Here is a 14,103-nt window from a genome sequence, read left to right on the forward strand (position 1 = left end):
AGCCAGGCATGGTGGCACATGCTGGTAGTCCCAGCTTCTCTGGAGGTTGAGGCAGGAGGATCACTCGAGCCCAGGAGTTTGAGGATACAGTGAGCAATGATCACGTCACTACTCTCCAGCCTGGATGATACAGTGAGACCCTGTCTCAAAAAAAAAAAAAAAAAAAAAAAAAAAACAAAACTAAAAGACAAGCTTATGTTCACTAATTTGTAAGAAATGCTTCCCTAACAAAGGGAAGCAGAGGGAGAGTCCTGAGCTCAAGTGATCTTCCTACTTCAGCTTCCTGAATAGCTGGGACTGTAGGTGTTCACCAACATGCCCAGCTAATTTTTTATTTTTATTTTATTTATTTTTTATTTCTTTTTTTTTTTTTTTTGAGACGGAGTGTTGCTCTGTCCCCCAGGCTGGAGTGCAGTGGCGCGATCTCGGCTCACTGCAAGCTCCGCCTCCCAGGTTCACGCCATTCTCCTGCCTCAGCCTCCCGAGTAGCTGGGACTACAGGTACCTGCCAACACACCTGGCTAAATTTTTTTGTATTTTTAGTAGAGACGGGGTTTCACCGTGTTAGCCAGGATGGTCTCGATCTCCTGACCTCGTGATCCGCCTGCCTCGGCCTCCCAAAATGCTAGGATTACTGGGTGAGCCACTGCGCCCAGCCTAATTTGTTATTTTTTATAGAGAAGGGGTCTCACTATGTTGCCCAGGCTTGTTGCAAACTCCTGGGATCCTTCCACCTCAGCCGCCCAAAGTAGTGAGATTACAGATGTAAGCCACTGCACCCAGTCTGGATAATCTATAATGAACAAAAACTTATTTGGCTCATAGTTCTGGAGGCTGGGAAGTCCAAGATTGGGAGGCTGCATCTGATAAGGGCCATCCTGCTGCATCATCACATGGCAGAATATATGGCATCACAGGGAAGCATGCACAGGAGACAGAGGAAAACTGGGCTGAAATCTCATGATAATTAACCCACCCCCACTATAACGGCATTAATTCATTCATGGAGCAGGGCTCTCATGACCTAATCACTTCTTAAAGGGCCCATCTCTTAGTACCATTGACATGAGTTTTGGAGGGGACGTTTAAACTATAGCACAGGGCAAAAAGGGCTACACAAAGGGGCAGCTGGGCATGGGGTATTAGAACCCAAGAGGGATCCGAAAAATGTCCACAGGGATGGGTAGTAAGACAAGCAGGGTGAAGATGGTGTCCCCATAGAGGAGTGTACCTTGTACCTGTGTGGGGTGTCAGAGCCCCAGAAGATGAGGAGATCATGTATATACCGAGGACAGGGGGCCCCGGTATGGGTGCTAAGAGAGGGTGCCTGTGCAAGCGGGTGGCCTGCACAAGGTATGGGAACCCACCAAGGGTAAGAGGGGGCTGGCCAGGTTTGAGGTGTGGAGGCCTGAGGGGACAAGAAGGGCATCTCCTTGGGGAGAGGGCAGTGGCAGCCTCAGGAGATTGGCTATGTTCAGGGTGTTGACTAAATACATAAGTATTTTAAATTTAAGGAGAGTCAGGTTTCTCACTGTTGTAGAAGGGAGTTCTGAATATGGAAAAGAAACTGTATTACTTTGTTTAAATGCTGCTGATAAAGACATATCCAAGACTGAGCAATTTACAAAAGGAAGAGGCTTATTGAACTTACAATTCCACCTGGCTGGGGAGGCCTCACAATCATGGCCTAAGGTGAAAGTCACATCTCATATGGCGGCAGACAAAGGAAGAGAGCTTGTGCAGGGAAACCCTTGTTTTTAAAGCCATCAGATCTTGTGAGACTCATTCACTATCACAAGAACAGTACAGGGAAGACCTGCCCCCATAATTCAATCACCTCCCACCAGGTTCCTTCCACGACACGTGGGAATTGTGGGAATTACAATTCAAGATGAGATTTGGGTGGGGACACAGCCAAACCACATCAGAAACAAAACTAGAATGAATGCTGAGATGTTGGATTTGAATGGAAGGAATTTGGCATGAACTTGTGGTTTTCAATAGGTAGATAGATACTATGTATCTAGACAGTGTCTAAACTCTGTCTACTAAGAGGGTGACGCTCCAATAGCAATGAGTTCTCCTGGAAGCCCAGATCTAAATACCTTTTCCCGCTAAAGGGAACTGGGGCCCTTGGAGAGATGACCTATTCCAGCTCTGGAACAGGGAAATCGTAAGATGGCCAGAACATCTTCTCGTGTCAGAAGACAAAGAAGTGCTCAAAGAAAGTGGGAGCGATGTTAAAGGACATAGGAGCCAGCTTGTGGCCAAAGGAGTTCCCACTGGCCAAATCTGAGACCATTTGAGCATTATTAAACAGTGATAGTGTAGTTCTCAGGAGCTGGGGAGAGAGAGGAATGCAGTTAGTATTGATAGGTATAGAGTTTCAGTTGTGGAAGATGAAAAAGTTCTGGAAATGGATGATGATCATTGTACAACAGTGTGAATGTACTTAATGCCCCTGAATCATGCACTTAAAAATGGTTTAAAAAATAATTGTTATGCATATTTTATGAGAATTTTTTAAATGATAGCAATAGAGTGTAAAACACTAAACAAAAAAATAATCCATGAGTCCTGCTGTGGACTGAATTGTGTGTCACCCCCCTGCAATTTATATGCTGAAGTCATAACCTCCCAGTGTGGTTGTATTTGGAATAAGGAAGTAATTAAGGGTGAATGAGGTCATAGTGGTGGGGCCCTGATCTAATAGGATTAGTATCCTTATAAGAGAAGACACCAGAGAGCTTTCTTTTTCTTTCTGTCATGTGAAGACACAATGAGAAGGCAGCTGTCTAAAAGCCAGGAAATGAGCCCTCACAGGAGCTAAATCTGCCAGCACCTCAATCTTGGGCTTCCCAGTCTCCAGAACTTCAAGAACATAAATTTCTGCTTTTCAGGCCACCCAGTCAACAGTATTTTGTTATGTCAGTCCAAGCTAAGACAAGCCCCTAATGATTTTTTTGTTTTGAGACAGAGTCTCCCTCTGTCGCCCAGGCTGCAGTGCAGTGGCATGATCTCAGCTCACTGCAACCTCCACCTGCCAGGTTCAAGCGATTCTCCTGCCTCAGCCTCCCAAGTGGCTGGGATTATGGGCATGCACCACCACATCCTGCTAATTTTTGTATTTTTAGTAGAGATGGGGTTTCTCCATGTTGGCCAGGCTGGCCTCGAACCCCTGACCACCCACCTCAGCTTCCCAAAGTGCTGGGATTACAGGCATGAGCCACCACGCCCAGTGCCCCTAATGATTAAAAAAAATAGTAATAATGGCAGGAAGGGATAGGAAAAGTCTCCCCAGAAAGATGCTGGCTCATAAATGTAGAAGAAATCCTGCCGTTTGGAGCTATCACTGTAGTAATGAATTCCAGCATGGATCTTCAATGGATGTCAAATCCAATGAGTGAAAGATGTGATGAGGAAGAGGATATTCATAGTTGTACAGTATCATCCCCACAGACAGTTATTAATTACAGAGGGAAAAGATGCCTTTAAAATGGTGTCAGATACACCTGTCAGTTACCACTTAATGATCAAGTTTAGTGTCACCAATGATGAGACAAAACTGACATTACATACTTTTTAATGTGATGAAGGGAGAAGTATACAACCTCACCATAAAGTTTTCTTAACAAAAATTTAAACCTGAATCTAATGAGGAAATACTCTAAAACCAAATCGTGGGATATTGGCCTAGATTCTATGTCGTTGTCATGAAAGATTTTTTTTTTTTAAGGAGGTGAATGATCAATCAAGATTAAAGGAGACTAAAGAGATACGACAACCAAGCTTAATGTGATGAACTTGACCAGATCCTGTTGTGCACAAACAGACAAAAAATAGCTATGGGGGTTTCTTGAGGCAATGGAGGAGATTTTAATATGAGCTATATATTAGTCTGTTATCATACTGCTATAAAGAATATATAGCCTGGGTAATTTATAAAGCAAACAGGTTTAATTGGCTCATGGTTCTGCAGGCTGTTTAGGATGCATGGCTGGGGAGGCCTCAGGAAACTTTTTGATTATGGTAGAAGGTGAAGGGGAGGCAGGCATGTCTTACGTGGCCAGAACAGAAGAGAGGGAGAAGGGAGGGATGCCACACACGTTTACACGGCCAGATCTCATGACAACAACTCACTCATTATCATCAGAACAGTACCCAGGGGAAACGTGCCCGCATGATCCAATCACCTCCTACCAGGCCCCACCCAGCTCCTGGGGATTACAATTCAACATCAGATATGGGTGGGGACACAAATCCAAACCATATTCAGCTGTATACTAGATAATATTTACTGTATCAATGTTAATTTCTTAGGTTTGATAATATTATAGTTATAGGCTGGGCACGGTGGCTCACGCTTGTAATCCCAGCACTTTGGGAGGCTGAGGTGGGTTTCATCTGAGGTCAGGAGTTTGAGACCAGCCTGGCCATTATGGTGAAACCCTTTATCTACTAAAAATACAAAAATTAGCTGGGTGTAGAGGCAGGTGCCTGTAATTCCAGCTACTCAGGAAGCTGAGGCAGAAGAATCGCTTGAACCTGGGAGGCAGAGGTTGCAGTGAGCCAAGATCATGCCATTGCTCTCCAGCCCGGGTAACAGAGTGAGACTCCGTCTAAAAAAAAAAAAAAAAAAAATTATGGTTATATAGGAGAATGGCCTTATTTTCAGTACTGAAGTATTTAGAAGTCAGGTGTCATGATGTCTATAATTTATTTTCAAATTGTTGAGCAAAAAAACCTACATCTCCATAGGGAGAAATAAAAGCAATGTGGTAAAATGGCAATCTCTCCTGGTGAATCTGGAACACAGATACATAGGTACTCATTTTATTATTGTTTCAAATTGTCAACAATTTTCACATTTTTCAAATGAAAAAGTTAGAGTCTAACTCTCTTGGATGTGTCTCAAGAAATACATAGGTCAGATTTCTTTTTTATTTTATTTTATTTTTATTTATTTATTTATTTTTGAGACGGAGTCTCGCTCTGTTGCCCAGGCTGGAGTGCAGTGGCTTGATCTCAGCTCACTGCAAGCTCTGCCTCCTGGGTTCACACCATTCTCCTGCCTCAGCCTCTGGAGTAGCTGGGACTACATGAGCCTGCCACCATGCCTGGCTAATTTTTGTATTTTTTAGTAGAGACGAGGTTTACACCCTCTTGCCCAGGCTGGACTTGAACTCGTGAGCTCAAGTGATCTTCCCACCCCGGCCTTCCAAAGTGCTGGGATTACAGGCATGAGCCACCGTGCCTGGCCCAATGCTGTCTTTTAAAGAAGGTATTTTCCAGACTATAAAGTTGGAACAGAAAAAAAGGATGCAAATTAAAGATGGTAAAAGGAAAACAGAATCTCACATTATTTCGTTTCATAAGAAATAATGTAAGCCAGGTGCGGTGGCTCATGCTGTTATCCCAGCACTTTGGGAGGCTGAGACAGGAGGATTGCTTGAGGCAAGAAGTTCGAGACCAGCCTGGGCAATATAGTGAGATTCCCCATCTCTATTTTTTATATAATTAAAAAAAAGAAAAAAAAGTACATGAATTATTTACCCTAAAGCCCTACCCTACAGAGAATACAAGAGGTGCCCTCTGAGACCCTCATATGTATGAAAACGTGGTATTTGAGCTTCTGCTTCTTTTCACTGATGAGACGGATATTTTAAATGTTCACTTTTTTTTTTTTTTAGCAACCACAAAATTTGCCCAATGTCAGTCTCCTACCTGCAGTAAATAAGGTAAAACAGAATCTGTTTGATGTTGCTTATTATTAAATGGGAATGACTTTTTGCCTAAGGTGTTGGTATAATCATTAACTGCAAGGGAAGTGGTTATGGTAATCAAGGATTCTGGTTTGACCCAGCTCTGGGAATTTTTTTCTTTTCTTTTTTTTTTTTTTTTGAGACAGGGTCTCGCTCTGTTGCCCAGACTGGAGTGCAGTTGTGCAATCTCGGCTCACCGCAACATCCGCCCCCCAGGCTCAAGCAATTCTCCTGCCTCAGCCTCTCAAATAGCTGGGATTACAGGCATGCGCCACCACACCTGGCTAATTTTTATATTTTTAGTAGAGATGGGGTTTCACTATGTTGGCCAGGCTAGTCTCGAATTCCTGACCTCAAATGATCTACCCGCCTCGGCCTCCCGAAGTGCTGGGATTACAAGAGTGAGCCACCGTGCCTGGCCAGCACTGGGAATTTTTAAAGATCACATACCTTTCTTCTTAAGGACTGTCTAGACAATAAAATTTAGAATTGTGGCTTGGGGTTACCTAATCACAATAATTAGAGATATTTGTTTTAACCAGTTCAGTTGCCAAGAAAAAAAAATGCCACTAGTTTGATTAAGAAATAAAGAACATTCTTTTATTTAGAATTTGAAATTTGTATAATCCCTGATCTCCTTGAAGAAACAAGGGGTATTAAAATATTGAAAACCAGTTCATCTTGTCCTACACAGAGTTGACTCACTAGCATAGTGAAGATGGTTTATATACTAACAACTAATTCTTACACACATAACTGAAAATGTAGACCACATTGTACAAAGAAATAAAATTATATCAAATTATGGAAGGCCAAAAATAGGATTATAGATGGCTTACTTAATTCTATTTGACTTGCACTGATGTTTCCCTCCCAAGGTTCACTCCTGCATACTCAGTTCTCTACAGACTTTTAGGTGATAGACATTCAGCCATATATTTGCAGTCCTGACCTTTGCTTCGAGCTTTAGTCCTGACCTTTAACTTTCTGCTGGGTAGCTCTAATTTCTAAAGTCAACTGCATCTCAGATCCTCCTTTGGACTTCCTCATTTTTTCCAGCTCTTCGACAGTCTAAAATCTTGGAATCACCTCAGATTCCTCCTTCTAGCCTATTTGCCTCTCTCTTCTTAATCTAATCAGTCGCAAATTCTTGCCAAACCATTTCTTTTCATCCCTCATTGCCTTATTTCTGATCCAGACCTTATCTGTCTCATACCTATACTATCACAACAGCCTCCTAACTGGATGGCTCCAGCCAGTCTTGGGCTCTTTCATGCTAGCTTCATCTTTGAACGTTGCACACCCATTTCTTTCCTCAAACATGTCCCGTCACGCCTGTCCATTTTAGCCTCATGTCTATGCTCATCTCTCCCCATCCTTTTTAATGATTATTTACCTCATGATACTTCGATGGATCTCCCTGACAGCACTAATCCTCTATAAGAATTTCCTTCCTTTACTATCTGTGTTCTTCCTTTGACAGGAAGGAAGTGTACAGGAGGCCGTGTTCTTTACATTTTATGATTGGCCCCATCTCCAGAACTGCCTAGATTGTAACGCCACTGAACTTAGCCAGCCAAGTGTCTTTTTGCACCTTGCTTTTTTTCACTTAACATATACTGGAGATCTCTCCTTACCAGCACATACATGTTTATCTAATGCTTTTAAAATGCTTGCTAACTATGGATAATTCATAATTTATTTAATTAGTCCCTTACTGATGGCTACTGGTGGTTTTTCTGGCTTTGTTATTATCAAACACGCTGCAGTGAATATCCTCCTATATCTTGAGCAACTTTAATGTCACAGGAAAATAATTGTACTGGGATTGCTGGATTAAAGGTGTGTGTGTGTCTGTGTGTGTGTGTGTGTGTGTGTGTGTGTTTACATATAAATATTTTTTTTAAGAGGTGGAGTCTCCTTATGTTGCCCAGGCTGGAGTGCAGTGGCTATTCAAAAGCACGGTTATCGTGCCTTGAACTCCTAGCCTCAAGTGATCTTCTTGCCTCAGCCTCCTGAGCAGCTGGGACTATAGGTGTGCGTGATATATTTTATTTTTATTTTATTTTTTTGAGATGGAGTCTTGCTCTGTTGTCCAGGCTGGAGTGCAGTGGCAGGATCTCGGCCCACTGCAACCTGCGCCTCCCAGGTTCAAGCGATTCTCCTGCCTCAGCCTCCCGAGTAGCTGGGATTACAGCTGCCTGCCACCACACCTGACTAATTTTCGTATTTTTTAGCACAGACGGGATTTTGCCATGTTGGCCGGGCTGGTCTCGAACCCCTGACCTCAGGTGATCCGCCCACCTCAGCCTCCCAAAGTGCTGAGATTACAGGCGTGAACCACCGCGCCTGGCCCGCCTGATATCTTTTAAATTTGTACATAATAGAATTATCTTTTAAAATAATTTTCATTGTCTACTCCCATTTTTGATATTACTAATTTTTCTGCCACTCAAGATTAGTACATTGACAGTGGGAGCTTTGCTAATGGCGGCTTATCCCCACCATTTAGCGCTGGAGAGAAAACGTAAAGCTAGGAGAAAAGAACATTTTGAAAGCCAAAGAATAGGCTCTTCAGCGGCTAGAACACGGTTCCAGGCTAGGGCAATATGGCGTCCTGGACACCGGATTGCATCATCTTTCTCTGCCAAGGATCATTTGGAGCCCAAATCAAATCTAAATGTGTCCACCTCTAAAATGGGGATAATCTTCATGTTTCTTTTCCTTTTACAGATATAAATGCAATTTCACTGTCTTGACCGTTAGGAATTCTCTGAAGGTCTTGTTACTACGTAAATTGTGTGAACTCCAAACAGCAGAGTTCAAACTTGATCAGAACAAAAAAGGCTAGAGAGTGGCAACTCTCCTTTCTGTCATTTTAACGGCTTTTGTGTGACCAAATGTTTCCTTGCCAATCAGTGGGGAAGAAGCAGCGAGCTTGTTGTCTCTTAATTGCTTTAGAGTTCTGTTTGTCTATTTAGCGTTTCTTTTTGAAGTCTGAAGATTTATGGAACAATAAACGTCATTTAATGCTGCGTGCTATTTTGGATTCCTCACTGGTTTTAGAATTTGGGTAAAACTACTTAGCTGAAAGTTTAACAAATTTGAAATTACAAGTATTGTAGAATAGTTCATCTCAGTGACATAAAATTATGGCAGCAGCAAAGTGTGTTACTTTTTTTTAAATAGTAAAATGTAGACATTTTAGTATAACAAATGTTTTCAAGTTGTTTGGGAAATAAATAAGCTGGGAAGCAAGGTTTAAATAAGAATGGTTTGGTTTGGTGCTGAATGTTGTTGTTAGTACACCACAATGCAAGTGTTGGCTATGCATTTGGGCCAATTTAGGGAAGTCCAAAACAACGAACATTCGCTCAGTAGTGTGAGAGATTAATTGTAGGCAGGTCCCATCTTTTTTACAGTATTCAAACGTTCAACCTTAAGACCCCACCAGGGCGTCTCATTCCACCGGGAACTAGAGAAGCTTGACTTATGTGATCACCTCCTGATTAATGGACTGGGGCGGAACACAGATCCGGAGGTGAGGGCTTCTCTTCACCAAGCGCACACCTTCCAGAAGGCTGGCTGCACAAGCGGCCGCCCTAAAGGCGGTCAAAGCGGGCGAATTCGCCGTCGGTGCCTTCCTTCCCTACCTCCGGCCCACTCTGGTTGCTCCTTCCCAGGTGCTCCAAGCTCTCCAGAGTTTCTGGTGGTTTCGTTTCCGCTTCACGCCCAGACTGCTCTAAGGGCAAATGCGACCCCTTTCCTCTTCTAGGACCCCTTCCGTGAAGTCTGTTCCAACCCTGAGCCTCTCCACCTTCGAGATTGGCCGCAGATGCCCCGACGGGATGGCCTGGGGAGCCAAAAGCCGTCCCCAGCCCCGGACAGCTGCTGCCCATGCCGCGCAGGCCAGGCTCGCACAGTAGCGAATCTCCTTCACGCGACTCCCTCGCCGGCCTGTGAACCCGCAGGGGAGGCGGAGGTCGCTTCAAACCCTGCGAGAGCTGCTGCCCGGCGCCGAGTCCTGCACACGGTGGAAAGTCCTTACGCATTAGCGGGCAGGATTAAATGACTTCACACCACGAGGTGCAAGACTGGGCTTCGGGGCCTTCCTCGGTGTTGCTATTTTAAAAGAAGCTGCTTAGTAACCCAGAAGAAGATGACGGGGGACGGTGGTGTAGACCCGGCTGGAGAGGAGTCCAGGGCCTGGGAGGTGCCCCCTCTGACTGAGGGGCTGGGGACCCTGAAGCTTGGGGTCCAGGCCCCGCCAGCGCTGCACACGGCATTGTCCCGCCTGGGGCAGGCGTCCTGTCCCTCGGCAGTGCCGGCCAGCACGTAGTAGCTGCTGAATAAATAAATGCCTGTGCAACAGGGAACGTCCCGGCCCACCCCGGCCAGGCCAGGGCCTAGGAAGGGCGGGCGTCCGGCGCCGCCGTGGGTCCCTCCGGCGTGGCCGCCCACACCTCCTGGCCACGGCAGGGCTGCGGTGGCGGGACATCCTGGGGCGGGCGGCTGGACGGAAGGGACTGGACTCGGGGCGCGTCCACGGCCAACCGCCCCGAACCCGCAGGGGAAGCCAGGGACGGGGAGCCTTCGGGGCCCCGCGGCTGGAGCGCCCGGACGCGAAAGGGCGGCGGGTGACTCCGGGGGCGGCGCGGGCGGCTCCAGGGCCGGACGGGAGTTCCTCCGCTTTCCGCCGCGCGGCTCGCGGTCTCAGCCGAGGTCACCGAGGGCCGGGAGCCCTGCGGAGGCCCCGCCGTCCCGGACCCACCGACGCGCTCCCGGGGCTTGGCGCTTTCCCACCACGCCGGACCGCCCTTGGGGTGCCGGAGGGGCTCGGGGCGCGGCGTGGGGAGCCTTTGTGCCCTCTCCGCTTGTTGAGGTTTTTTCTCCCGAGGAGAGCTCCCCCCCGCCACCCCTTTCCTCTTGAAAGTTTTGTGGTTTCCCTAGAAGACGAAGGAGGTTGAGAAGGTTGCAGAGACTTTTTTGCAATCTTCCCCGTCCAGAAACTCTAAAACCTCTAGGCGTTTGGCCCAGGGGAGCTATCTGGGGTCAAGGGGAGGGAGCGGGCCGCACATTCCTTCGCCCGCCTCCCTCCCACCTGGAGCCGCGGCCCCGCTTGGGCAGTGCGCCCGAGCTGGTGCGACGACGCCGGCAGCGACGGGGTTAAGCTCAGGAATGCGGCGGGAGGAATGCGCATGCAGATGAGGGGGCGGGCGCATGCTAATCGCATGCAAATGAGGGGCCCGTCGCTACCGCGGCCGCGCCGCAGCTTCCCGGATCCGAGCCCAGACCGCGGCGGCTCCGGCAGCCTGGGCGCCGCGACCCTCGGCGGCCACAGGGGGACGGGGCGGAGGAGGAGGAAGAGGCGGAGGCAGCGGCGGCGAAGGGGAGGAGGGTTCGCTCGCCGGCTCCGACGCAGACATGGTGGACTGATCCCCAGCGGGGCCGCGAACAGCGTTTCCTGAGGCACCTCCCGCGCGTGGTTCCGCCGCGCCCCGCGCCCCTCAGCCCCTCGCCGGCGCCCGCGTCGCGGGTTGGCAGCCGGGCCCGGCAGCTGCGTTCCCGCCGCGTCCCGCGCCCGGTACCTATGGAGGCGCCGCTCGCCGGCGAGGCCGCCGACCATGCCTAGGAGGGCCGGGAGCGGTCAGCTGCCGCTGCCCCGGGGCTGGGAGGAGGCCAGGGACTACGACGGCAAGGTCTTCTACATTGACCACAACACCAGGAGGACCAGCTGGATCGACCCCCGGGACAGGTGGGCGCCGGCCGCGGGGGCGCGGGCCCGTTTGGACGCGGCGGCTGTTGTCCCGGAGACCCGGCCGCGCGGGGGGCGGGGGCGGCGGCGGCCCGCGGTGCCCCGAGGGGTCCCGGGAGGGGTGTAGGGCTGGCTGCTCCGGCGGGGCCGAGGAGCCGGCCGTACCCGGGCTCCTCCGCCCACCGGCTTCCCGACGCCCCTCCGAGGACCCTGCGACACGCCCGGCCCCGAGGCAAGGCTGGAGTCGCTGCCCCGGGCCGACGCCGCACGCCAGGCTAACGGACCCGAGGGGCTACCTGAGCCCTGTTAGGAACTTTCTTAGGCTTCGAGGTGCCCACGTTGAGGCTGCAGGGCACCTTCGGCCTCTGGGCAGCGGGGGTGGGCAAGGGCCTCAGTGCCAGGTGGGGAACGAGCCCTCCGGGCCACCTGTGGCATCCCTCAGGCCGTCCTTGGCGCCGGAGACTGGGCTGCGAGCTCTTGGCGGGGGCGCCCAGACTGGCCGGAGGTCCCGAGCTGGGAAGGGGCTCTCGCCCCGCGCCGGGGCCTGCTAGTGGGTGTGACTGACTTTGCCCCTCAGAGTTTAAAAACGCGCGTTTAGGGGTTTCACTGTCTATCGTTAGTCTTCACCTGAAAGCTTGAACCGACTCCCAGATCGTGAACAGGCATATTCTGTTTGGAAGGGAGATGTAGTGAAATTAACGTTGGGTATTGGGGAACTCTGATTTGAGCTTAGCCTGGTTTCTTTGTTTTTTGTTTTTTAAATTAGTTCAGGAACTGAAGTTTCACAAATGTTTCTGTGTCCCATTTTTTTTTACCCTTAAAATTTCTTAGAATTATTGTAAGAATAATAGGAGGTATTCCTAATTATACATTTGTAAATTATCCATTAAGGAGATATTCCTAATTGTAAATTTAAATAACGTACCACCAGGGATAACTTCGACAACTGGACTTTTGTCATTTCTGAAAATTATAACTTTTTATTGAATGTGGCCCTTTGGGCTTTATAACCTTTTTAGGTGCTTCTCCTATTTAACATTTTCCCTTTTCTCAATTTGAAGCTGAAATTCTTACTTTATAGTCTCAGTTACTTTTGCCCTAAAAATGTTGTTTTTGAATGCTATTAAAGAGCAATTACAAGAAAGTTATAAATAACATTATAAATTTATGGAACAAGCCTTGTTCAATTATCCATGAAGCTACGGGCCTAGGTTTCCCTCCTGAAATGAGAAAAGGCACCTGTGCTGAGGTTCGGTCTTGCCGCAGCCTGGCTGCCTGTTGCTGGCCTGATGAAAATTGTGACAGGCATCACACCTTCACAGTCTCTCCAGACATGCTAGTTGTTGTCGTAAACTTCACGCTCCAAGCCAGTTATTTGACTTATGCCATTGCACTTTGAAACTACTTAACAGATAGTAAATGTCAGTGCTGATGGTGTGCACCCAACTGCGGCTTTTAAGGCACCTGTATAAATATTTGACTTTTACAGTTGTGTGGTAATTCTTTCTGCTTTCTGATACTTGGAGTTTCAAGTAATTGAAATAGCAATAAATTCTTGAAATATTTAGGCATTCTTGGTTCTCTTCTCCTTCGGTTTACATGTTTTACTATATTATCTCAGTTGTGTTTACCAGAAAGGATTACAAGAATATGTAATGTCTGGGTAAAGTAAATAGAAAGTGGAGTGAAATTATATGACTTGGCATATCCATATCACTACTTTTTTCACAAGTCAAGCATGTCCTTTATTTTAAACTCTTAATAGATTAGTAATTATTATGAACTATTTTCAGGAAACTGGGTAAACAATTCATTGGATGGGGACAAATAGTTTCGTCTAAGATAGCTTTTTATTTTTCCAATTTTCCTTGCAGCTGTTAGGTCTTAAATATTTAGAGACATAAATTTGACAACTTACAAATATTTCTGGATCTCAGTATTAGAGTTTTAAAAGATATTCTGTGAGATCAGAGTCACCATTATATACTCAGTTTAAATTTGATTATATTTTCTTTTAGGGCAATTAAGTGACTAAATCTTACTAAATAGAGTAAGAGGTGGTGGGAACGTATATTTGGAGTAACTATTAACTCTTGTCAGTTTTGTTACACACTTATCAAACATGGAAAGAGAGATGTTACACAGGCCAATAGGAGTGTGTGGATTCTTCTGCAAAATCACCTTACAAATCCTGAAAGAAAAACAACTTGATATACTATGGGTCTGCAGTACTTTTGAACTATTTAAGCCATTTAATTAGAATGGTCACGATGATTTACCTTGCGTATTTTTTATGTTATTCTGTTAAGGAAAAGAATTTTGTGTTTTTGATAGTCTATCAGAATTTGTTGAATATTTCTGATTATACAGATAATTATGCTGATTTAGTAGGGGAGGCTAGGGGATTTTATAAGAACATAATTTCATTCAACAGGTAGTCATGCCAGAATGCTGAAGCATAATTCTAAAATGCTTTTAAGCTTTTGGAGGTAAATGACATCATTCAAACTTTGCTGGGATGTGGTCAAAGCTTTTATTGCTCCGCCTCTTACTCTTATTGACTGAGTAAGTTTACGTGAGTTTCTG

At 46.8% G+C, this 14,103-nt stretch overlaps 2 protein-coding genes across 2 annotated transcripts in view; one reads left to right on the top strand and one right to left on the bottom strand.

Moving 5' to 3' along the window:
- Positions 1-8,946: 8,946 nt before the first annotated feature.
- On the bottom strand, positions 8,947-11,130 carry LOC129481287 (uncharacterized). Its single transcript, XM_055276495.2, has one exon. It carries the CDS (start codon positions 9,812-9,814, stop codon positions 9,365-9,367), a length of 450 nt encoding a protein of 149 aa, XP_055132470.1. The 5' UTR covers positions 9,815-11,130; the 3' UTR covers positions 8,947-9,364.
- The window catches only part of WWC2 (WW and C2 domain containing 2), a 228,616-nt gene continuing 225,642 nt past the window's right edge, over positions 11,130-14,103 (top strand). The window contains 1 exon segment of the mRNA XM_055276493.2: positions 11,130-11,517. Coding sequence (XP_055132468.1) covers positions 11,387-11,517 — 131 coding nt within the window. The 5' untranslated portion in view covers positions 11,130-11,386.

This window comes from Symphalangus syndactylus, chromosome 4 (genome assembly GCF_028878055.3).
Source record: "Symphalangus syndactylus isolate Jambi chromosome 4, NHGRI_mSymSyn1-v2.1_pri, whole genome shotgun sequence".
NCBI classification, from domain to species: domain Eukaryota; kingdom Metazoa; phylum Chordata; class Mammalia; order Primates; family Hylobatidae; genus Symphalangus; species Symphalangus syndactylus.

What these genes read in the sequence shown, in the direction of transcription:
- LOC129481287 (XM_055276495.2), bottom strand. Translation starts at nt 9,814, where the DNA reads ATGCGTAAGGACTTTCCACCGTGTGCAGGACTCGGCGCCGGGCAGCAG.